This window comes from Perca fluviatilis, chromosome 8 (genome assembly GCF_010015445.1).
Source record: "Perca fluviatilis chromosome 8, GENO_Pfluv_1.0, whole genome shotgun sequence".
NCBI lineage: Eukaryota > Metazoa > Chordata > Actinopteri > Perciformes > Percidae > Perca > Perca fluviatilis.
In genome coordinates this window covers 38,606,972-38,630,423 of record NC_053119.1, presented here as the reverse complement: position 1 = coordinate 38,630,423, position 23,452 = coordinate 38,606,972, and the positions used below count along the sequence as shown (strand labels likewise).

The 23,452-nt window shown below is 43.8% G+C and overlaps 1 protein-coding gene across 13 annotated transcripts in view; it reads left to right on the top strand.

Moving 5' to 3' along the window:
* fgd4a (FYVE, RhoGEF and PH domain containing 4a) overlaps positions 1–23,170 on the top strand; it is a 65,518-nt gene extending 42,348 nt beyond the window's left edge. For 6 of the 13 annotated variants that reach the window (XM_039807694.1, XM_039807707.1, XM_039807698.1 and 3 more), the window contains 16 exons: positions 6,272–6,424; positions 7,398–7,593; positions 10,052–10,472; positions 13,695–13,784; positions 13,937–14,082; positions 15,462–15,618; positions 15,851–15,989; positions 17,008–17,066; positions 17,417–17,563; positions 17,899–18,071; positions 18,907–18,937; positions 19,041–19,121; positions 19,211–19,336; positions 19,670–19,807; positions 20,473–20,613; positions 20,713–23,170. In XM_039807694.1, the coding sequence (XP_039663628.1) occupies positions 6,272–6,424; positions 7,398–7,593; positions 10,052–10,472; positions 13,695–13,784; positions 13,937–14,082; positions 15,462–15,618; positions 15,851–15,989; positions 17,008–17,066; positions 17,417–17,563; positions 17,899–18,071; positions 18,907–18,937; positions 19,041–19,121; positions 19,211–19,336; positions 19,670–19,807; positions 20,473–20,613; positions 20,713–20,982 (2,468 nt within the window). In that variant the 3' untranslated portion in view covers positions 20,983–23,170. Of the gene's footprint in view, positions 1–658; positions 704–6,271; positions 6,425–7,397; positions 7,594–7,967; positions 8,132–8,271; positions 8,295–9,430; positions 9,471–10,051; positions 10,473–13,694; positions 13,785–13,936; positions 14,083–15,461; positions 15,619–15,850; positions 15,990–17,007; positions 17,067–17,416; positions 17,564–17,898; positions 18,072–18,906; positions 18,938–19,040; positions 19,122–19,210; positions 19,337–19,669; positions 19,808–20,472; positions 20,614–20,712 lie in introns of those variants that run through there. The other 7 variants (XM_039807701.1, XM_039807695.1, XM_039807696.1 and 4 more) reach the window with 7 other exon arrangements.
* The last annotated feature ends 282 nt before the right edge of the window (positions 23,171–23,452 follow it).

The following is a 23,452-nucleotide window of genomic DNA, read 5'->3' as shown; positions in this document are numbered from 1 at the left end:
GCGTGTGGCGCTCCAGGCTGCTTTACTGTGGTGCTTGTTAATCATTGATCGGACTAATCAGACAGAATGAGAAGTGTAGTGGCTGTTACACAAGCAGGCCTCTACCGGTGGTCCTCTTCCACACCGAGAGGCTTTATTCGTCCGCTGCTTTCATGATCAGATTCAAACGAAACGATCAACAAGTGAGAGGAAGCGCCTTAGTCATGTTGTGTGCCTGCAAGAGCCATGCATGTACCGCTTCAATAAATTTGCCATAAATCCAAATTTCATGTAGCTGGACTCTGAATGGTGCTTTTTGTAGATTTGTAGCTCTTAAAGTGTAAATGTGCAGATCCTGTCCTTTCAGAGGAGTGTGTTGTGAACCTTGGGGTGTGTGTGTGTGTGTGTGTGTGTGTGTGTGTGTGTGTGTGTGTGTGTGTGTGTGTGTGTGTGTGTGTGTGTGTGGGTCTGTCACACTGTGTGGCTCTGTGCGTTTTTTTCTTTTTTTTTTTAAAAGCCACTTAAATAGGGGGTGTGTGAGCGAGAGTGAAGGAGGAGTCTTGTGCTGCTCTGCCAGTCTTCTCTCTGGGAAGATTGCATTGAACCTAAACTTTTAGAGCTCTTCTGGGACTCACACACTCTTTCACACACACACACACACACAGCGTGGTCCCTCACTGAGGACACACTCTACAGTTGTTTTCCCATCTTTATCAAATCTGAGGTGAGTTCATCCATTGGGATTTTTAATTTAAGAGAATACATAATTTCTACTTTCTCTGTTTAATTCCTTTCGGATTGTCTCTCCGGATTGTCGGCTTACTTCATTTCTTGTTAGAGCTTTGATCTTAGATAAAATCACACTTTAGTAATGGCTAGAACAAGCTTGCATGCTCTTATGTTCACCTGCTCTTTATTATCTGCAGATGTACGACACTGTGGCAATGTCTACGCTCTAACACTGGCTGAGCCAGCCTAAATGTGTAAACCGGCACAGAACGATCACTTGTACTTCAACCATAATGTAACAGTTGCAAGCTGATTTTTGGCCAACTGAAGACTGTGTATGTGAAGGATTTTTGATAAAATATTCTGGATTTGGCTGTTTCCTTCATGCATCTTCTTCTCATATGTTTTCTGACTTTGCTGTAGCTGAGTAGAAGCCACCCAGACGATCTGTAATATGCCGACCCATTTATTTAGAAGAAGCAGAATTTGTAAAAAGTCCTCTCAGACATTCCTTTTCATATGAATCTTTGTGCCTGTGGGGTCACCGGGTGGGGACACACTGCATCACAGAAAAACGGTTCTTCCTTTAGTTTTTACACTGAAGTAAATCAAGTTTTTCAAGATGGGGTTTTGGGCAGAGGGACAGGTTAAAGGCAGGTGACAATGCTTCTGGGAAGGTGGTGCAGTTTCTGTTCTGAAAGGACAACAAGGTACAGTATGTCAGACTTTGCTGCAGGCATCGGTCTCATTGTCGCTTCACCACTTTGTTCTAGACTGAATTATCTCAGCAACTTTAAAACAGATTGCCGCACAGTGTTCTCTAGACCATTATTGTTGACAAATGTGCAAAATGCCATGGCAATCCATCCAATAGTTATTTGGCTTGGGACCAAAGTGTTTGACCAAACGGACCTTACCATAATTGGAGCCAAACTATTTTGGGCACTTGTTGGGATGATTCACTATTCTCGGACACTGTTTGTTTTTTAGTTGCAGAGAAAGATATTTGTGTCGGAGTGTTACATTCCTTCAGCCTCCTTTGCTGGCTGGCAGTAAACCTATTCCTCTAATGCTGTGATGTGGCAGAGCTGGAGGGCTGTGGATGGGGGGGTTGGGGAGTGGGGTGTGTCTTTAATGCTGTGGTACACACACACACACACACACTCAACACAACACACTCAGCTCAGGTAAACCTCAGGAAGTAGATTCTCTTTGAAAAAGCAGTCGGATCTGCTCTGATGTTTTTGGAGAGCTCGGTCTTACTGACAGACTCCCACAGTAAGGGAAGATGCTGCTCATGTTTTTAGGTAGTGTAAAGGATGTCTGTGCAATCAAAAGAACGCTGGGCGCTTTTCGAAGCAGCATTCTGCACAAGTCGTTCTGTCGCATCTGCACTGCTGCGGACACCTGACCTTTACGAGTGCATTTCTCATGTCCCGCCCTCGCCGTGCAGGTCTGGATTTATTGAGATAGAAGCAGAAGCCTTCAGGCTCAGTCCCCCTCAGTAGTGAAATAAATGTTGCATCTTTAGAAGGTAGCTAGTTGCCATGGCAGCAAGTCTCACCATCCTTTTTAACAAGGACAGAGGCAGAGGTCGAGTCTCAGTTTGACTTGTCTACTCCTCACTTCCTAGTCTGCAGCAGCACTCCCACTGCGTTTCGGTTTCTGTGCAAAGCAGATTGCCTATGTAGAGACAGAGAGCAGTTGTCATACCATCAGTTAGGATATAAAGACATCAAGTATTATATCGCATATAGTACTTCTTGGTCATTATAAAACTCACCTAGCTGAGGCCTTGTCCAGCAGAAGCTGCTCTTTTGTTTCTATCATCAACTTAAACAAGTCTCAGACAACAGGGCTCCTTCCCCGTCACACAGACGGAGGATTAGAATCAAAGTGTTTCTGCAGGGTGGTGGCTGGCTGCTACTAATTTACTGTGCATGGCGGTCTGTCACTTGTGCCAAGCCAGCTTTATAATGAGACGATGCTAGAATTAGTGCGTTACCAGGAGCAGCAGTTCCTGCCAAGCACTCGGCTTCTGAGAAAGGGAACTAGAGTTGTTCCTGTTTGTAATGTAACAGAACTGGCAGCGTTTGATCGCCGTAATGGTTCACATTAGAGTTCAGACTGATCCAAACTCTAAATCATTTTCCAAGCAATTGACAGAAGAATTGGCTTATGCGGCTCCAAGCTCCAATGCATTTCCAGACGAATCTACTTGTATCTCTACTCACATCTCCCTTTTCTTATCTTGAACGGTAACAAAAAAGATTCCGGCACAACTTGATCGGGTTTATTTATTTATTTATGTTTATTTGTATATGGACAAGTATGTAGCATAGTCCTGTGCCACACACCGCATCATTTAGCCTAAGCTAATTTGCAATGCACATCACTAGACATCCCTTTTTTTTTAAGATTATTTTTTGGGCATTTTTAGGCCTTTATTCGACATGACAGCTGAAGACGTGAAAGGGGAGAGAGAGGAGGAATGACATGCAGCAAAAGGCCACAGGTTGGAGTTGAACCCAGTCCGCTGCGTTGAGGAGTAATTAAAACTTCTATATATGGGCACCCGCTCTACCAACTGAGCCATCCGGGCACCCTGGATCCTTTTTTTTTTTTTAAACACAATAACTCTAAACTTACATAAAAGTAAAAGCCATTCAAGTAAAAGCCTCCAGCAAGGAGGAACTGGTGTGTGACACAGTTAATTATAACGCTACGAGAGTGGACCCCCTGCAATCTTCCAGGAGAAATGCCATATGTGGAGCCTTCCTTTTTAGCCATATGTATATAATATGGTGCAGAACTTGTTGCTGGATGTTTTCTTATGATCTCTTAATGTGGCCACGAGGGGAAGTCAGGCACATAATCAAGAGAAATTCCTGAGGCCGCCTTCATAATTGATTGGTAATTTTGGGACCGTGTTTAGAAATTGTGCTCTCCCAAACACAGCGTGGGACTGTTTCCAGTCAGACAGTTTGCTCGAGCTGTTGTCTTTAATTACGGTCAGGCTGTAAAAATAGAAACTGTGAATATGTGACTCTGTGGGGGGATTTTTTTTTTTCTCTTTCTTTTTCAGGATTGGTAAAATAAAGATCACTGTAGGGAAAATAAATAAGGGGCCCCAAGCACCATTTTTGGCACATAGTAGCAAAATGTCAGTAAACAAACAAAGGGTACAGTACATATGTAGTACATATGTTGTAGTACATATGTTTTTCAATCAGTTGTGCACATAGGGGTGTAACAAACAATTATTTTCATTAAAAATTAATCTGTTTATTTTTCACCATTAACGGCTAATCTTTTGGCCTATAAAACGTAAAAATGACACTTTCCTAAAACCTAAGCTGACATCTTTGAGTATTCATCCAACAGTCCAAAACCTACAAACTATCAATGTACTATGATATAAGACAAAGACAAGCAAGTGAGGGGCTGGATCTTGGTCATTTTTGGTATTTCTATTAGCCGTGCTAGCAACCCCACAGAGCTGCTAGCGCTGGGATTCATTTTCTATCAATCGACTAGAATCATTCAATCAGTTAATCGTCACATACAATGTAGTGAAATTCTATTTCTGCATTTAACCCATCCTAAGTATTAGGAGAAGTGGACAGCTATACATACAGCATCCGGGGATCAACTTGGGGTTCAGTGTCTTGTTCAGGGACACTTTGACATGTGGCCGGACGACCTGGGATTGAACCGCCAACCTTGTCAGGGCCACAAGCCACCCGGATCATATAATCTCGATGTATTTGGTTGGAAGATCATTTTCTGTGGTACACAAAAGCGGATGCTTTTAGTTTGATCTATTTTTGGACATGAAACGGGGTCTTTGAAGGAATTAAGACCTCTTTATCAATGATTTATATTACAGGGATGGAAAATGTCTCCCTCCACATCAGCGTCACTGAGTGCCAAACAGAGGAGGACCAGACGTTTCTGTCTGTGGACTGTGGACCTTAAAAACAGAACAGATACAAATAAAAGTAGTCAGAAGTTTTGTTTTTTTGCAAAAGTGAAAGTCTGTATCCTTGAAGCTTCACTCTACAGCTATTCCACTACCCACACTGTTTCTGTGTGTAAGTTAACCAAGCGCAAAGCTATTGATTTCTGCTTCCAACCCATATACATCAGTGCCACTTGTTAAATCACACACACCTATTTAAGTGACCACCTGAATGGAAACTAATACACTGTAAAGTAATTAGAGCTCCTGTGGTACCATATATGGACATTTGCCTAGGTACACGCGTTTCACATGTGTGTGTGTGTGTGTGTGTGTGTGTGTGTGTGTGTGTGTGTGTGTGTGTGTGTGTGTGTGTGTGTGTGTGTGTGTGTGTGTGTGTGTGTGTGTGTGTGTGTGTGTGTGTGTGCTGTGAGGTCAGAGAGAGGTGTATTTAGGCTACTGTAAACACTGCCAGTGTGTGTCTGTCGGCTCTGTCTAAACACTGATGCTGTACCATCTGTGGCCAGCTGCTTGGGTAAAAGCCTCACCGGAGCTGATCACCAACTGGATCATTAGCTGGATCATCAACTGAGCTGTCTGACACTAAATTAATATTTAGCCTGCAGCTGTTTATCATAAACACATTTGCACGAATTCATACATTCAAATCTATATATATATATATATATATATATATATATATATATATATATACAGCCCATGCGTATGAATATTCTGTGATTGTCAGCAGGGATGAGACATGGGAGGAATAATCTCTCTGTGTACGGGACACACTTAGCTTGTTTTCGTAAAACCACAGTGATCTCCTCAGGCCTTGACATTTGTTGAGCTGTTGTGAATTTGAATAAACAGCGCTGTGAGAGTGTTCGTTAATATTTCACATCCTACAAAAATAAAATTCTAAATTGTAGCTCAGAATTGATCAGGAGACCTCAGCTCTCTGGGCCTCTGGGCCTCTGTCTAATCCCAGTGTCTTCCAGGCAACGTCGTCTTCCTGGAAGACGACGTTGGGGGCTTAAAACGCCAAACACCCACTTGAACTACGGTGTTTACAACACTTCATTTCCAACCAAAATCCCACTTATTGTGAGACACAACAACTCTGCTTTTCCATGCGGTTGCACTATTGCATCAATTGGGAGGTTCTAAATAACTCGGTGTAAATATCATACTGTCATAAATTGGCAAAATGCTGATCTGCCAGCAAGAAGAAAAAACTTTGGAATAAAGAAAAAATACAGCTGTGCTTCACTCTGAGAGACTATATACCAGTATTGGTGCCTGTCCATCTAACAATGCACTGTTGTGATATATACAGGAGGTATAGCAGTGCTGTCTGTAACAATGGAGCTGCCAAGTATTTTAGGCACCTTTATTTTGCCTCTCTCCCCTCATTTCCTGCCACCTCGATACTGTCCTCTGTCTAAAGGGAAAGTGAAAATGTTGTCGACATTCACGTGAAGCGCTACATTCTAATTTTGAAGAGTCTGTCATAATCTGCATCATCACTCTCTTTTCATTGACTGTAAATGGTCCTGCTCTCTCTCTCTCTTTCTCTCTCTCTCTCTGTGTGTTCTTCAGCTCTAGGTAGTAGCCCGGAGTATAACCACAGCAACCCACCCAGCGTGCAGGAGTGTCTGAGTCGGGCGTGTGGCGGGACGACTGACAAGAGCAGGAGAGGGGTCAATGGAAAAAGCTCTGGCTTCAGGCCTGGGCTGCCGTCTAAACCACAAGGTACACAACAGCACTGCAGGGCGCAGAGTGGGAGGGTCAGTGGACACATTTGTATCAGTCTCTGATTTCTGTGTGAAATCACTGAGAAAATATTGACGCGCACACACTGATCGTTCCGTCTCCTGGGCCCTTCCTCCAGCCTCGATGTCGACCGTTGGTATAGCCGTGCCTGAGGACCTAAAGGGCTGCACAATATATCTTTTTTTATACACATCGCCAAATGCTGCGACATATCACAAAAGACACACACACAAAATATCAGTAGAAAACTGCACCTTTTTTTTGTGGTGCCTTTTATATTTAATTCAATGTTCAATTTGTTCAATAAAATTGTTGGAAATGTTGATTTCCTTTCATTTGCTTCAAATTCAACAAGCACTTTGTTGTATTTTAGCAGAGTGCCGAAAGCGGCAGAAATGAAGATCTGAGAACACTTAAATATCAGTTTAAGTAAAGTTGTTATGACGATATTCAACAACGTTCTCACATATTTTCCTCATATGGTGCAGCCCTAGTATACTATATGACTCCACACATGCTCACGCCGCTGCAGGGAAACAGGAATAGAGTTACGTAAGTTGGCCTTGGATCGGTGAACCCTGAGAGCCTCGTTATTCTTTTATTTAAGACGAGTAAATCATTCCCAAGAGATAAGACGAGAGACAGAGCTCCATTCTTTCTGCTGCCGTAAATCATGCAGGAAATTTGACTCCTAACTCATGCATGCCAGACAAGTGAAACTGTTTAGTTATGCTATCATTGAGCTGGGTCCCTTGTTTGTTACATGTTACAGTAATGCAGCTCTGTGCCCTGTGTGTGTGGTGTCAGTTGGGGTAGCCTGTACTGCCCCCTTCAGGTCACAATTGATATTGCAGTGACATATTCCATCATGAGAAAAAATACAATCTTCTTTATCTACCAGCATCCAAAATATCTCTCTCTGATGTTCCAACTTTTGCGGTCTTCCCTGCAGTGCCTCCAAAGCCACCACATCTCCAGAGCCCGGTAACGGAGCTCTCGTCCCCGCTGGCCCGCGTCCAGAAACCTCCACTCAGACCGGGCATGGAGGAGGGAGGAGGGGTGGGAAGAGGAGGAGGAGGAAGAGGAAGAGGAAGAGGGGAGAAACCATCCAAAGTCTTAGACCTCATCAACCACTTTGAGGAGAACAGGTAGGGGCTCTTTACCCTCTGGGGGTGTTTGTGGTTTCCCTTCAACTATAAGGAAAGTACTGTATATCCTGTAAAAAATTAAAAAGTTGAGTTGAGTATGGGACAGTGTAAGGTATATCATCCAATCTGTAATATTATTCAGTGAAAGTGGCTCTTCAATATGTTTTTTCTTTTTCTTTTTTAATACCAGGACAGGTTGGTTCTGGTTGAATAACTCCACTTACGTCACTTGATAGCTTTTGTAACAAAAACCAATCATGTAATCACAGTGACGGAAATCTTTCCTAACGTTTCCTGTGCCGGTTATTTGATGGATGAAAAGCAGAAGTCCCTCGATTAAAGTCTTCATCCTGACTCATTCATAGTAGCACAAGCAAGAGCTGGAGACAGAACAAGCCGAGATTAGCCCGTGCTTCACAGACCGAGCGTTAGCAGAGGGGATGAAAGGAGATTTGTGCAGGCGAGGGGGGGAAACACAGCTCCTCAGTCAGTTGTGGGACAGGACTCAGTGTTGTGAAATGAAGCCCAGGAGAACGAGGTAGGATCTCTCAGACCGTCTCAACTTGAATGACTGCACTTCTGATCTTATTGCCTCGCGGTTGACATGGGGATTTTAGTTTTCTGTTGGCTTTGCTTTTACACTGCTGAATTTACTCGATCTAATGCGGGAATAAGTATCGACAAGGCTTAACAACATTTTTGTATGTATCACATCTTGTTTTATTACAAGTCATGTAAGTTTTGATTGTAGCTTGCAGCCTTGTCTGTGCGAGAGAGGCCCATTGGGAGCAGCGAGAGGCACAACAATGGTGCCCTTGTCCCAACTGCTTGTACAGTAGAGCCCAAAAATATTCAGTCCGCAGCAGTAGCATGCCCACTCAAATTTCACTCAGAATCTGTCGCCTCATGTTGCCGCTCATCCCTGGCCCGCATCCCTGAAAACAGAATGACAGAATCTCAGCAGAATCCCAGGCTTTTTCCAGTGTTGAAGTGAGGTTAATCAGAGCGATGGGGGGTGTTAGTTTTTTCACAGAGACTCTGCTGGGCTGTGGTTATTAGCCCTCTTGTGGCCTTGGAAACAGACAGAAAAGAAAGGCCCTCAGCTTCTGAGAACAGAATTAGCCTGCTAATGTACTAATCTGGTTCACATGGCACTTGGCTGCCTTAAATGCACCTTAGAGGACAGCCGCATGGCAAGTGAAGCTCTTCTTAATTCTTGTCTCGTTCAGCCCGTTTTAAAACTCTTGTCATGTACCGGAGCACTTACTGTGCTCTATATGCAAAGACAAACTGCTTGCTTGTGTGCGCCTACACACTACAAAGGTTGTGGTTTTCCAGAACACTATTTAGACAGTATCAGCCAATCGTGGTATTACCGAGTCTACCTCTGAGTGGGTGTGGGTGATGCTGTTTAACGTAACTTCAAAGACGCTGAGGTGGCCCGACGGCCCAGAAGTGATTCATCTGTGGAGCGTTTCACCCGCCTTGTTGTTGTTCCTCTATTTATACATACTTCCTGTTTCAGCCGGACAGTGACATTCAGCACAACAGTGAGCATCGCCGCCGAGGCTTAACAATAACCGGCTGATGTTGTTGTTTTTTTGTTGTTTTTTTGTGCACCAACAGAGAAACTATAGATCACGTCTATAGTTTCTCTTGTTTACTTACCGATGCTCTACTGTAGTTCCTAGAAGTATTTTTTCTTAGATTTGTGAGATTCGTGAGATTCGTGACCAGTTTTAAAAGAGAAGTGAGAACAGCAAAACGGAGCTAAGATACAGTAGCTGCTCTAGTTTGCTGCTTGCTGAGATCTGGAAGGTAATTTACAGGGAAACAGCTGGACGGACTGCCGGTACAGGATGTAGAGCCGCTGAATGGTGACATTGTACATTCATGTGTGTGTGTGTGTGTGTGTGTGTGTGTGTGTGTGTGTGTGTGTGTGTCTGTGTGTGTGTTTTGCGTTAATCTATCTTCCATTCATGTGCTGCATTTCAAATGTCTTTCCCCCCCCCGTTTCATTCACGTTCAAGCTACGAATGAGAGAGATGTTACAGTACAATATATAATGGGGGGGTTCTGCTTGGAAGTAGGACAGCATCTACCTCTGGGGAGTAGTGCTGTACCTCTCCCCCTCCTCCTGTCCTCCTCATTACTCCGTATTTGCTCTGCACACACACTTCCTCTGCAGTACGCCAGCTCTCAGCAGCCTCGTACACAGACAGAAGGAAGTTTGTGCATCTCCACTGTTTTATTTTTAACTCTCGCGCTCGAGTGCAAAAGCTCTCGGCTTGCCGACACGTCCCACACTCCCTGATCAGTGCACGGGCTTGAGCTGCTACCGAACACGCTCCTGTCATTTTTCTTCATCTCCCTTTCCCCTTTTCCTCTGCTTTATTTGTTAAACTCTTTTTGCCCTTTTGACGGACTTCCTCCTTTGCCCTTTCCTCTGTTCCTCCAGCAGCACAGAGCACAAGAGAGACGGCTCGCCGCTCAAACAGATCAACAAGCCGCCCAACGGCAGCCCGGCTCACCGCGTCTACCCGAAGCAGACGGAGGCCGACAGGACTCAGGAGAACCACTCGTCCGTACCGACCTCGCCGCAGGATGCCCCCAAACCGGCGGCTAACGGCGTGCTAGCTCAGATGGAGCAGGACAAGGACAAGGAGGATAACCCGGAGAGGACCAATGAAAGTGTGAGGATAGAGACCGACGGGCTGCTAAACGGAGACATGGGGTGCGGGAGCGCAGAAAAGAGTGATGATCATTCATCACCTCCACAGACAGACAGGACTGGTACAGAAAGCCACACTGAGAACGAGGACAGTGGGACTAAAATAGAAAGTGAGCACAGGAACGAAGAAGGAAGCGCAGACCATAAGGTACGTTTTTGCTACTTTGTTGCCCTCGCACCCAAGCGATCTGTGTATTTGTTTCCCTTGTGTTACGTATTTACAGCCGGACAGAGCTGTCTCGTTGCTGTCTCAGCAGTCTCTTATAGACAAACATGTATTCATGATCTGGGCTTTCAGCACAATTCAATTTTCTGAAATAAATCAACTCTGGTTGACTCTAATATTGTGTAACAAGTGTAGAGTTACAAGGGTGCGTGTGCGTGTGCGTGTGCGTGTGGCGTGTGTGACTCAGAGGAGTTATTTTCTGCGAAGGCCAAACAGATGTCCAACGCTTGAGCAGCTGAGTTCGTGCCTCAGCGACCTCCCCCCGTGGGAGCCCGCTGTTGTCTACAGATTATAAATATCTTGGGTTCAGATCAATCTCTGTCCTCTCTGCGCTGAAAACAACCTTCTCGATGTTATGGGAGGCAGAGGACGAGCCATGAGCAGTGCCATCAATCGCTCCATGGTGAAATGTTCAGTGGGAAATAACACTTTTTTTTTATTCTGTTGCTGTTGACTTGAGAGGGAGCTTTGACAACTTGAAACTTCACTTTGGCGATGAATTCTTTCTTTGTTTGGGACTTGAGCCTTTGCATGTTCTCGAGTCAAATCAAGTAGCCAGTCACATTCAGTCTGGATTTGTTCCAATTTGTTTTCGCTGTTTGGAGTTCTCTCGAGTTAACATACAGTATCACTTCTCTTTGTGCTGTTTGGTACAAAACAACTTCTTAGATACTTCAGCCAGGTTATTTGCCTTTTTGTAGTGGTGGAACAAGGGCTCAGATCCTTTTGTTACCATTAAAACCATGTAAATACTACACTACAAGTTAAAGTCCTGCATTGAAAATCTTACTTGAGGAAAAGCACTGAAGTATTAGCAGCAAAAATGTACAGACACTTAAGACACTCCCGATGGACAGCAGAACCAGTGATGACATGCTTTTGATTCCAAGCATTGTTCTTCTTTGTCAAAACTTGGCACTTACATTACCCACAATTCATCTTGACCGCCGACAGTTTGGTCAGAGATTCAGGTATGTAATGCTAGTAGCAGCCAGCCATTAGCCTCAAGTAGGGACGAGCGGTGGGGCTACAGAGGTCTGGTAAACGTATTCCTTGTAGTCTTAGAGCCACAAAAGGCTTTTAACAACTTTTTTTCACAATATGCAGTAGTATTCCCTAAGTCCTAAAACTGTTGTGTATAATGGGGTGGAGTTCTGCAGACAAATGGCCCCCTGTGCGTGATATATGAGTGTATATGTAACATTATCTGATTGTTAATACTGATGCATCAGTGCATACTGTAGCATTTACCTGCTGCAGCTGGTCGAGCTCGTTTGGACTACTTTATATCCAGTTATAGTCCAGTGGTTCCTAGTCTCACCTTGCCAGACCTATCTCCACAGCGCTGTCAGTGGAGTCTGGTCTGGCTGCACCTCTTATCTGTTGTGGCATAGGGGAAAAAAACGCTCTGGCTTGCTTGTATCGCTTTGAACCAATCAAGGCCGACCCATCAATGGGTCACTAGATATACAAGACCTGAGGGGCCGTGAGATGATTAATGGGAAAAGAAAGAAGGAAAAACAACGTTCGGCTCCACAAATTTGAATTACCGCTAATTATTTGGGTTTTTTGCCTGGACCGCAGGGACCAGCCCTAGGACGTCGGAAATTCCGCCAGATTTCACTCAACATTTACTCAAAGTTTATTCGCCGGATGTCTGTTACCTTTGTCTTTCTTTGTTTTGGCGCTCTAAATTCCGGTGGATTTGTGAGGACTATGGTTAACTGCTCCTCAGATCTCTGCAGGGTAAATCCAGACAGCTAGCTAGACTATCTGTCCTATCTGAGTTTTCTCTCGCACAACTTTTGAACATAAACGTTCCACCAAAACAACTTCTTTCCCGGAGCTGTTTTGCAGAGGCACCGTGGCTACGTCCTGTGGTTAGCGCCATCTATGACGATTGTGATTGGTTTAAAGAAATGCCAATAAACCAGAGCATGTTTTTCTCCCATTCTGGAATTCTATGTGGACTAGCCACACCCTCCTAGGCAGCGCTGTGGAGGAAGGTCTGGCAAAGCGAGACTACTGAGTGATGGATATCCTGGTACTACCGTTGCACCAGACTAGGGGTCACGAGTCAAAAAGATTGGAAACAGTATTTTCAGTCATTGTGCTGGTAAACTGTCCTGGCATGCAACAAAAACACACGTATAATCATGTCAGTATGCGTGTGTGATGTTTTGTTGAGTACATTTTGAGGCTACAGTAATTGTTTGTTTCACACCAATTGGCATCTCACACAATCTTTGATTTGGGGTCATTTCCCTTCTTCCATATTTTCATTTCCTGTTCTGAGAGCTCCTGCTACACCGCAGCCCATTGTTAAAGACACACACACGCATACGCACACACACACACACACACACACACACATAGTGCGTTTCACTATCTTTGTGGGGACCCGTCATTGACATAATGCATTCCCTAGCCCCTTACCCTAACCTTAACCATCACAACTAAATGCCTAACCTTAACCCTTACCCTCACCCTAACCATAACCTAATTCTATCAATTAACCCTCAAACAGCCCTTTAAGGTTGTGGGGGTCCAGCATTTTGGTCCCATAAAAGCTGTCCGGACCCCAAAAGTATACTGTATTCCCGTTTTTTGGACCCCACGAATATAGTTAAACAAGAACACACACGCACACACACACACACACACACACACACACACACACACACAATGCTACTGTATGCAGCAACAGTGAAACAGGATTTGACACAGAGCTGCGCTCAAACAGCAGAAGAGTCACTGATGTGTTGAAGCTGAACCAGAACAATAAATGCACGATTTGCAGGGAACATTTTCTTATTGAAATGCAGAAAATGCAACATGTGGTTCCTCTGCTATTCACTCTCTAACAACTGTTTTAAAAAGAGCGACGTGTGGTGTGAATCCAGCCTTAAGTGTTTGTCCCACACTTCTGCATTATTCAGTCGCTGTGTTGTAAAAGCTCACTTAGGAGGACCAGTTACTCATCATTATAGACTGAAAGGGTCACTATGCAGACTACAGACTTTTTAGCTCAACAGAAGAAAGAAAAAAAACCTCTTTCACACTTTACTAATTGATCAATGATCAGACATTATGTAAGATCACCACACATGTAAACGTTCCCATTGATGTACCCTCTGTTTTCAGGAGACAAATGAACAGAAGCTGTTTAAGATCGCCAGCGAGCTCTTGCAAACAGAGAAGGCCTACGTAGCGAGACTTAACCTGCTCGACCAGGTGAGGAACTCGGTGAAAGCTCCATTTCACTTCTGTTTTTTTTTTTTTTTGACATAGTAAAGGGTTTTAAATGAAACGGTATAAAATCCTCTTTTTCACTTCTCAATTAGTTGTCACTTACCGGTTCTATGTTGTATACGGCTCTTTTTCAGGTGTTCTGCGCAAAGCTAATGGAGGAGGCAAATAAAGGAACGTTCCCTGTGGACGTGGTGAAGAACATCTTCTCCAACATCGTCTCCATCCACACCTTTCACAGCCAGTTCCTGCTTCCAGATCTGGAGAAACGCATGGGAGAATGGTGAGCTTCGGCCTGTAATGAAATGACAATTAATGCAAAAAAGGTTCGGTGTCTATGTGAACCTTAAGGCCATTTTATGGTTCTGCCGAGGCTCCACGCAGAGCTTTCGCCGTAGCCTACGTAAGGGCCTGATGTTTAAACTTGTGCGCTGGTGTGTGCGTCGAGCCGGTGTTATGTCCCTACTGGTTTCCACACTAACTGGTTTCCGTATATTGTCTTTACCTAACAGCAGCAGTTGTTGCTGCCTCTATCGCCAGATTCGTCACACAATCACAAACACATTACTGCCGATTTTGAAATCTCTTCCCAGATCTACTGCGGCGAATATGATGCTATAAGTGAGCACTGCATCACAGCCACGTACAAAAAAGAAATTTAAGATTGTGTCGAGGTGGTTAACAGCAGCTCTACGCTGCAAGCTACGAAGCTCATGGATCTTCTGCTTTCCAGTCAGGTATTAATGAAGTACGTCAGCACCCAGGTAACATGTTGTCTTGACTTGATCTGAAACAACTGGTTACCTGGGTTTAGTTTAGAAAATCGTAAAACGTATTTATCACGTTTCTTTCCTCGCGGCTACGGCTATATTAACCACTGTATCCTACATTACAGCCCCCTACGTCACTACACAGGTCTATGGTAAAAAAAAAGATAAAACTGTAAACGTACAGTACGAGCCGAGCGAGCCACTGAGCCAGGAAAAGTCGAATACAATTGATAATATTCTACCCACAAGTTCTGAAGGCATGGACGTTATGATCTACAGTAAAGCTGCTACAACTGCTGCTGTTAGGTAAACTCAATATACGGAAACCAGTTAGTGTGGAAACCAGTAGGGACATAACACTGGTATGTGTGTGTGTGTGTGTGTGTGGGGAGTGTGATAGAGCGAGAGAGAAGTGAGAGAGTGCCGGTGATTATCTTCAGGGCGAGTAGTGACTCTAGAGTCCTAGTGAGAGAACCAAAGAGTCTCCCCTGTTCTTTCTGACCACGGTGGGAGATCTGGACCAGGAGAAGTTCACCCTCTCCTTGATTTCATGTTGTTTATGGAGAAGGGGAACAGGAAACGAGTCGGGAGGGGGGGATGCCACGCTACCACGCCACGGACGAGCGATGTGAGTCGCCGCGACGTGTAGTTACATTTTTCGAGAGGTGCTCGTGTTCGAGAGTTTATACAATCGCTGTTTTATTATACATGAATTAAACACAGGACTGTTTTGATCATTTTTGTGAGGACTTTTCTGCATTTAGTACGTAGCATTTTCAGTGCAGGTCTTTTACTTGTTTTTTTTTACAGTGTGGTATCAGTACTTTTACTTAAGTAAAGGATCTGAGTACTTCCACCACTGACAAATTGACTTTCTCTCCCCACCCCGCAGGGAGTCGACACCCCGCATCGGAGACATCCTGCAGAAACTCACACCCTTCCTCAAGATGTACGCAGAGTACGTGAAGAATTTCGAGAAGGCCATGGAGCTGCTCAAACTGTGGACTGATCGCTCGCCTCAATTCAAGGCCATCATTCAGGACATACAGGTACTGTGAACCAAAGTCCAGTAAGTACATATTTTGATTCAGGCACTTTTATTTTAGAAAGAGGATCGCATTACAGAGAGAACACAGATCCGTGCTGAAGAGCTGGTCTTACGTGACAAGCACCTCTCTTGTGTTGTATTTGTCATTATCTAATAGGTTTGGGGTCGGATAAATACATTTCATGTTTCCACGTAAGGTAAAAGTTGTAATTTTCTCGGTTATTCCCGGACAGAGTCAAGAGGCCTGTGGCTGCCTGACGCTTCAGCATCACATGTTGGAGCCCGTGCAGCGAGTCCCTCGCTACGAGATGCTGCTTAAAGACTATCTGAAGAAGCTGCCTGAGGGCGACCCTGACCGACGAGATTCAGAGAGTAAGTCCAATTCCAGTCTTGTATAAAGCACTTGAAAGCAATACTTGAGTAAAAGTACAAGTATCTTACCAGAAAATGACTTTGGTAGAAGTTAAAGTCTCCTTTTAGAATGTTACTTGAGTAAAAGTCTTAAAGGATGTAATGTAATGTATACTTTGTTGGGGTGGCAGTAGCTCAGTCTGTAGGGTCGCTGGTTCAAGTCCCCATAAGGACCAAAGTATGGTGGTGGACTGGTAGCTGGGGAGGTGCCAGTTCACCTCCTGGGCACTGCTAAGGTGCCCTTGAGCAAGGCACCGAACCCCCAACTGCACCTTTCCATGGGCAGCCCCTTCAGTCTGACATCTCTCTCCATTAGTGCATGTATAGGTACTGAGTGTGTGTGTGTGTGTGTGTGTGTGTGTGCGTGTGTGTGTGTGTGTGTGTGTGTGTGTGTATGTGTGTGTGTGTGTGTAATTCAGACATGTTTGTAATAACAACAGAGTGGAATTTCCCCTTGCGGGATTAATAAAGTATACATTAAACTATTTACTGTACATAAGTATCAAAATTAATTTTATGATATTAAATGTACTTAACTATTAGAAGTAAAAGTAAAATAAAAAACTTTGATTATCAAGTTTATGGCCAAAGGTGTGTAACGTTATCTTCATCACCACTGTCGTCGGGGTGGTCATTGTCTGTTACCATGGCGACAGAGCCTGCACCAGGTGTTTCCATGACACTATCAGTCCTCTTCTTCTTTGGTTTTGGCCTATGGTTGTTGTTTTTTTGCCGCTTGGCATCAAACAGGAATCAGGTCACCAACTGGAATGGAGTTATCTTAACAATTTAGGAGCAATGATTCACCAAACCTGCTTTTTTTCCAGTCTAACAGATTTCTTCTGATTTCTTCTTTCAGATATGTTAAAATTCTACTTAAGTACAGTATTACATACATTACAACACTGTCAAATTCCCACTCCAAGGAGTCCTTTTTATTTCACTTGATTTAGGCAACCCATCTTTGTGTTTCTTCCAGAATCGTTAGAAATTATCGCCACAGCAGCTACTCACTCCAACAGCGCCATACGGAAATCTGTAAGTACAGACGTTGTAAAGCATTTTCGGTAACACTTTACTTGAAGGTATCTCCATAAGAGTGACATGACACGGACATGACACAGTCATGACACATGAACCCTAACCCTAACCCTAACCCTAACTCTAACCCTAACTTGTCATGACAAAAACCAAATGATACTTACTAAAAGAAGCGTTATGTCATAAACGTTCATGACTTGTTTATAATGTTTATGACACGTTCGTGACAGTGTCATGTCACTCTTACGTAGATACCTTCAAGTAAAGTGTAACCGCATTTTCTGTAGACGTATAAGACAGAGTCTCTTCCACACATTGACATCCAACCTAACCCCATCCTCATTCAGGAGAATCTGAAGAAACTGATGGAGATATACGAAATGCTGGGTGAGGAGGAGGACATCGTTAACCCCTCCAACGAGTTCATCAAAGAGGGCCACATCTTGAAGCTGGCGGCCAGGAACACCTCGGCCATGGAGCGGTACCTCTTCCTGGTGAGAGAAACTGTCGAGCACAAAAACATCTTCCTATCTCTCGTCTGCACAAGTCAATTGAAACAAGTGAATCATTTCAAGCCAGGAACGCCTCTGTGTGAGAGTACATCGGGGGCACGTAAACACATCTCTCAATTATTGATATTGCCAGATGATGTGATTACGTTCGGGCTGTTTCTTATTAGCTTCAGGCTGAATGTCTCCCAGCTGTGTAATTCAGGTTACCTGCAGAGTTCAGCACTGCACCCTTCGGAAGAAAACAATGCCAGGAACCGACACTAGAATAGCGCTGATCCTCAGTACAAACTTTTGTTTCTTTTTTTTTTTCCTGCCAGTTCAACAACATGCTGTTGTACTGCGTGCCCAAGTTCAGTCTGGGAGGGACGAAGTACACAGTGAGGACGCGGATCGGCATCGACGGCATGAAGGTCCTGGAAACGACCAACTCGGACTACCCTCATACCTTCCAGGTCTCAGGGAAGGAGAGGATGCTAGAGCTACAGGCCAGGTACATGTAATGCTAGTCTATATTATATCCACGACGTTCCGCTTCCGGGATCGCTCTGTTGCCGCCGGAAATTCTGCTAGATGTCCTTTTTTTTCGGCCAGATGTCCGTTACCTTCCGCTTTCTTTGTGTTGGTGTCTAAACTCCGGTGGATTTGTGAGGACTATGGTTAACTGCTCCTCAGATCTCTGCAGGGTAAATCCAGACAGCTAGCTAGACTATCTGTCCAATCAGAGTTTTCTGTTGCCCGACTAAAACTACTTTTGAACGTACACGTGTTCCACCAAAACAAGTTCCTTGACGAGGCTATTTTGCAGCGGAACCTGGGCTCCGCTCGGCGCTTAGCACCGCCCAAGAAAATTGTGATTGGTTTAAAGACACGCCAATAAACCAGAGCACGTCTTTCTACCGTCCTGCAATGCTGTGTGGACTAGCCAGACCCTCCTCCACAGCGCTGTGGAGGAAGGTCTGGCAAAGCGAGACTAATTTCACGCAGACTTTTCATACATAATACAAGAAGAGGTCATTGAAAAATGTCCTTTTTGCAAACCCTGTAAAAAGGAGCAAAAACAACCTAGCCCCTCCCACTATAAAGCATATAATTGTTTGTAATTCGTACCCTAAACAGTATAATTTCCCATATATGTGGAAGACCACCTGAATGAGCACACCCAAACTCCATATTTAGTAAATCTCTGAATACTCTTTGACCAGCTAACTGCTATGTTGGTACGACTTGGTGTTGTTAGAGGAACAGGAAGACCATCACATAAAGTTGTGGCGATACATACATATTTACGTTTGAATGCATTTTATGGCTTTATTTTTCCTCCTCAGCTCAGAGCAGGACAAGGCAGGCTGGATTAAGGTACGAACTGTACAATCACAATCATTGTATTTTCTTTATTGATCATATGTGTGTTGAAGTGAATGAGTGACACATGAATTTTGATGTTTTTTTTGTCCTTCAGGCTTTCCAGGAGACCATCGAGATCTTCCAGCAGAAAAACGAGTCATTCAAGAATGCGCTGAAAGATGTGGACGAAGTGTCGGTGAGCGTCACATCAAAGCTGTGCACACAGTTAAACTGTCGCTGTTGTGCGCCGTCACACCGAGTGTCTTTTTTTTTATTTCGGTATAGAATGCCGAGCTGGGGAAGCGCGCCCCTTGCTGGATCCGCGACAATCAAGTGACGCTGTGCATGAAGTGTAAAGAGCCTTTCAACGCTCTGACACGGCGGAGACACCACTGCAGAGCCTGCGGCTACGTAAGTCATCTTGATGCTGTTATGTCATGAATAGGGGATCAGCCCTATATCCCCACGGCCCTATGTTCCCACACTTCTAAGAATTTCTTTTCACTGAAAATTAGGCCCTATGATCCCACATTTCTAAGATTTTTCTTAAAATTAGGCCCTATGTTAGGGTTAGGGTTACATTCCATCTGTAGTCCATTGCCAGTGGCTTAAAATCGCTTCTGAGTGGCTAATTAAATGATGCTTAAAAGTCCTTCTAAAGAGTAGTGATAGTTTTGGTTATAGTGTGGTATATTAGGGTATTAACTAAGATGTAAGATTGTTCTCTTCTCTTCTTTCTTACAGGTGGTGTGCTGGAAATGTTCAGACAATAAGGTGGCGCTTGAATATGATGGCAACAAGATGAACAAAGTCTGCAGAGACTGCTTCTCCATCCTGACTGGAGAAAGCATAGTCGAGGGCAAGAAGAAGGGCATCCTGGAGGTGAATAGGATATATTGATACATACACTAATACATGCACACATGCTGGGATTTTCTAAATAAGGAGACAACTGACATAGATTTGAGAATCTACGCACTTTACAGAGTGTACCTTCAAAGAAAAGAAAATGAGATGAAATATGATATGGGGATCTTGCTTGTTTGTAATGTTATGTTGCTCTTTGAATGACTTGACCTACAATGTGTTATAGCAATTCAGACCAGTCTGACACCTTTGGTTACATCAGTCATTGGGATGCTACTTTCATAACGTTTCCTTGTTTTTTTTTGAGTCACCCCAGACATGCACATAAAAAAAGGTGAAGAGTAGCTTGTCAGAAGTGGTTAACAATTTGAAAATGTGTGTGAAAAGTGAAGCCCTAAATAAGCCGACATCTGCTTCTGTAAAAACGTAAACAGGAGGAACCTTTCCCTTCATATACACCGTATATTCACCTGAGTGCATGTCGGCAGATAATGACTCCAGTTTGCCATCGGCAACAAAATAATTTCCATTTCTGGTGAGGTTCGGGTGGGTTGTTGTCTAGTTCACACACATGCTGGGATTTTCTAAATAAGGAGATAATTGACATAGATATACAGACGTCACATACTTCATCTTGAACAAGCGTCGCTTTACTGATCTTGTGCTAATTCCGTGTGCAGATCGAGGCGGCTCAGTTCACCGGCAGCAGCATCATGTGCGGCTTCCTGCAGTACTGTGAGAAGAACAAACCCTGGCAGAAGGTGTGGTGCGTCATCCCGGAGAAGGAGTGTCTGGTGCTCTATCTCTACGGAGCTCCGCAGGTAATAACACACACACAAAAAATGTCTTAACCGTTATGAATTTAAAATCAATTTCACGCAGATACCATTCTCTTCATCCCTGACTGTTCTCCTCCTCAGGACGTGAAGGCCCAGTGTACTATCCCCCTCCTGGGCTACTCTGTGGATGACAGCGCCCGGCCCACGGACCCCCCGGTCAGCTTCCGCCTCTCTCAGTCCAAGTCCATTCACAACTTTGCCGCTGAAAGCGAGGAGCTTAAGCAGCGCTGGCTGAAAGTGATCCGAGTGGCAGTGACGGGAGAGATGCCAGACTGCTCAGAGACCAACGGCGGCAACGCCAACACGATGGACGACAACAATACACAAGAAGCGGGTACCGACAGCTCATAAGGGTGTGTGTGTTTTTCGACAAGCAAACTGCTGTCGGGTTGCAGAAAGAAAGACAGGATGTGCAGATGTGTTCTGCACACACAAAAGTACAAATGCACACTCTCCGTGCTGTCCTTGAATCTTAAAGACGAGTGGAAGAATCAGTGCTGGATAAGCTGACCCTACCATGCCACTCTCCAGTTTGCCGATATTCTCATGAACTTTTGATTCACTGCTAGAGCCGTGCTGGATTACTAAAGGACATGTCTGGTGCAATCAACACTAGAGCAAAGGGGCCTCAGGATTGATATACTTCCCTCAAACAGGCACGATGAAGGACAGGTCAAACTCAGTCTTCATACGTTTTTAATCTGTGTCAGCTCCTCTTGAGCCAGTGGCCTGTACACAATGTGAATCAAAGCAAAAGGACGGTCCAAAAGAAGTCTGCTGCTGCTTGAACTCAACTCTGTGTACATGTACAGTATAAATGGTTGTTTTTTTTTCTTTTCAAAAAGGAACAGTTGTGTTTTTATGTACAGAAATCAGTCCCAAACTTTGTTTTGATAACATAGAAAACATCTAAGTATGATGGTATAAAGTATTTACAGTATTTTGCCCTTTCTTTGCTTCAGAAGATGGATCCAAAACTGGCAAAATGACCATGTGGGTGGATGATGTTCTCGTCTCCTTCTCTCATCCCTCAGTGAAAATCCCCCAGCTGTCTACTGCTAATCAAACTTTGAATGCACGTTGGCTGATCTGCCTGCTTTGCAATAGGTCACACCTGTCTTGTAGTGTTTTCTATGAAAGGAAGTCATTTGTTAATTTAACCAGGTTTATGAATATAGTCATCAAGCTATAGCAGAAACTGTTGTCCTTGAGGTTTTATATCGTAATGGCAATAGGTATTGTGATATCGTACATTTCCCAGAAAAACAGTTGAGAAACCATTTATAGGTGCAACCAACTGTGAATGTCTGTTTTTGGCTCATCCAGTTCAAGAAATGCCTGACAAAACAAGGTGCTTTATCACATTGATGCAATAATCCTGTAAATCCATTAGCACAATAAGTCAGTCCTGCTCCTTTATGTACAACATTCCCAACAATGGCAACCAGTTACTGTACGTAAGGTGCACTCCAGCAATTTAGCAGTGCCCCTCCATTAACGTTGGAGAAATGCAAGACAGATCTGTCAAAATTGAAGCAGCGGAGGCAGAGATATCCCTGAGTATAGCAAGCCAAGCTTATAAAACACAGGATCCTACAATTCCTGTAATGTAACTCAACAGCGACTTACATTAGGTCTTCCCTGCTGAAATACTCCAGTTTTCGCTCAGATATTGAAAGTTTCAAGCCTAACTCAAGATAACCCTGATGATGTCATAGTGATGTCATTTTCTCAGACTTTAGAAAGCGGTTTCCACAGCCTGAGTAGTACTCTCCATGACAAGTTCGTTGTATTCATTATTTAGTTTCCTCGGTAGAAAAAAAAAATATAAGGTCACAAATCTCTACGATCTCACAGTATGTATTGTCATACGTCGGCCAACCCTATGGCCCCGACGGTGCCGTTTGTATTAAAATGGCACACTGCAAAGATGTATTCTAATATGGCATTACAACTGATGGATGATAGTCGTTCATGTGCAAAACTGAGGATGAATGGTAAACGTTTGTCTATCTACAGGGCAGAGGATTGTCAAGTTTTATTTTTAGATGCAAACGCAGAACAATCACAGATATAGCAAGCTGGTGCGAGAAATGTAAATGTGTTTTTAATGCTGTAATTAATCTTATTTAAAGTAATTTATAGAGTATGACAAGCATGATCTGTTAAAAGTAGCACAAATGTGTTCCCTGACAGTCCACTAAGAAGCTCAGCAGGTAGATATTATTTCTGAGAGCAAATGTTTTTTCCACTAACTCATCAAAACGTGTCACCTTGTGCTTCAGTGGCAGACCGCGACCAGTCGTAGCACGTTATGGTTGGCAGAGTTCTCCCTGTGCTCCATGCTGGCGCTCACCCCTCTGAACTCATTCCCATCCTCAGTATTCAAATGAAAAACAAGAGCACAAAACTTCCCCATCTGTAAGATCTGAATGTATATCCAGATTTGTACGTCCCGTCATCCCTTCCCCAAAGATTTGAGAATCTACGCACTTTACAGAGTGTACCTTCAAAGGAAATAAAATGAGATGAAATATGATATGGGGATCTTGCTTGTTTGTAATGTTATGTTGCCGTTTGAAAGACTTGACCTACAATGTGTTATAGCAATTTGGTTACATCAGTCACTGGGATGCTACTTTTACATTTCCTTGGGACTTTTTGAGTCACCCCAGACATGCACATAAAAAGGTGAAGAGTAGCTTGTCAGAAGTGGTTAACAATTTGAAAATGTGTGTGAAAAGTGAAGCCCTAAATAAGCCGACATCTTCTTCTGTAAAAACGTAAACAGGAGGAACCTTTCTATTCATATACACCGTAT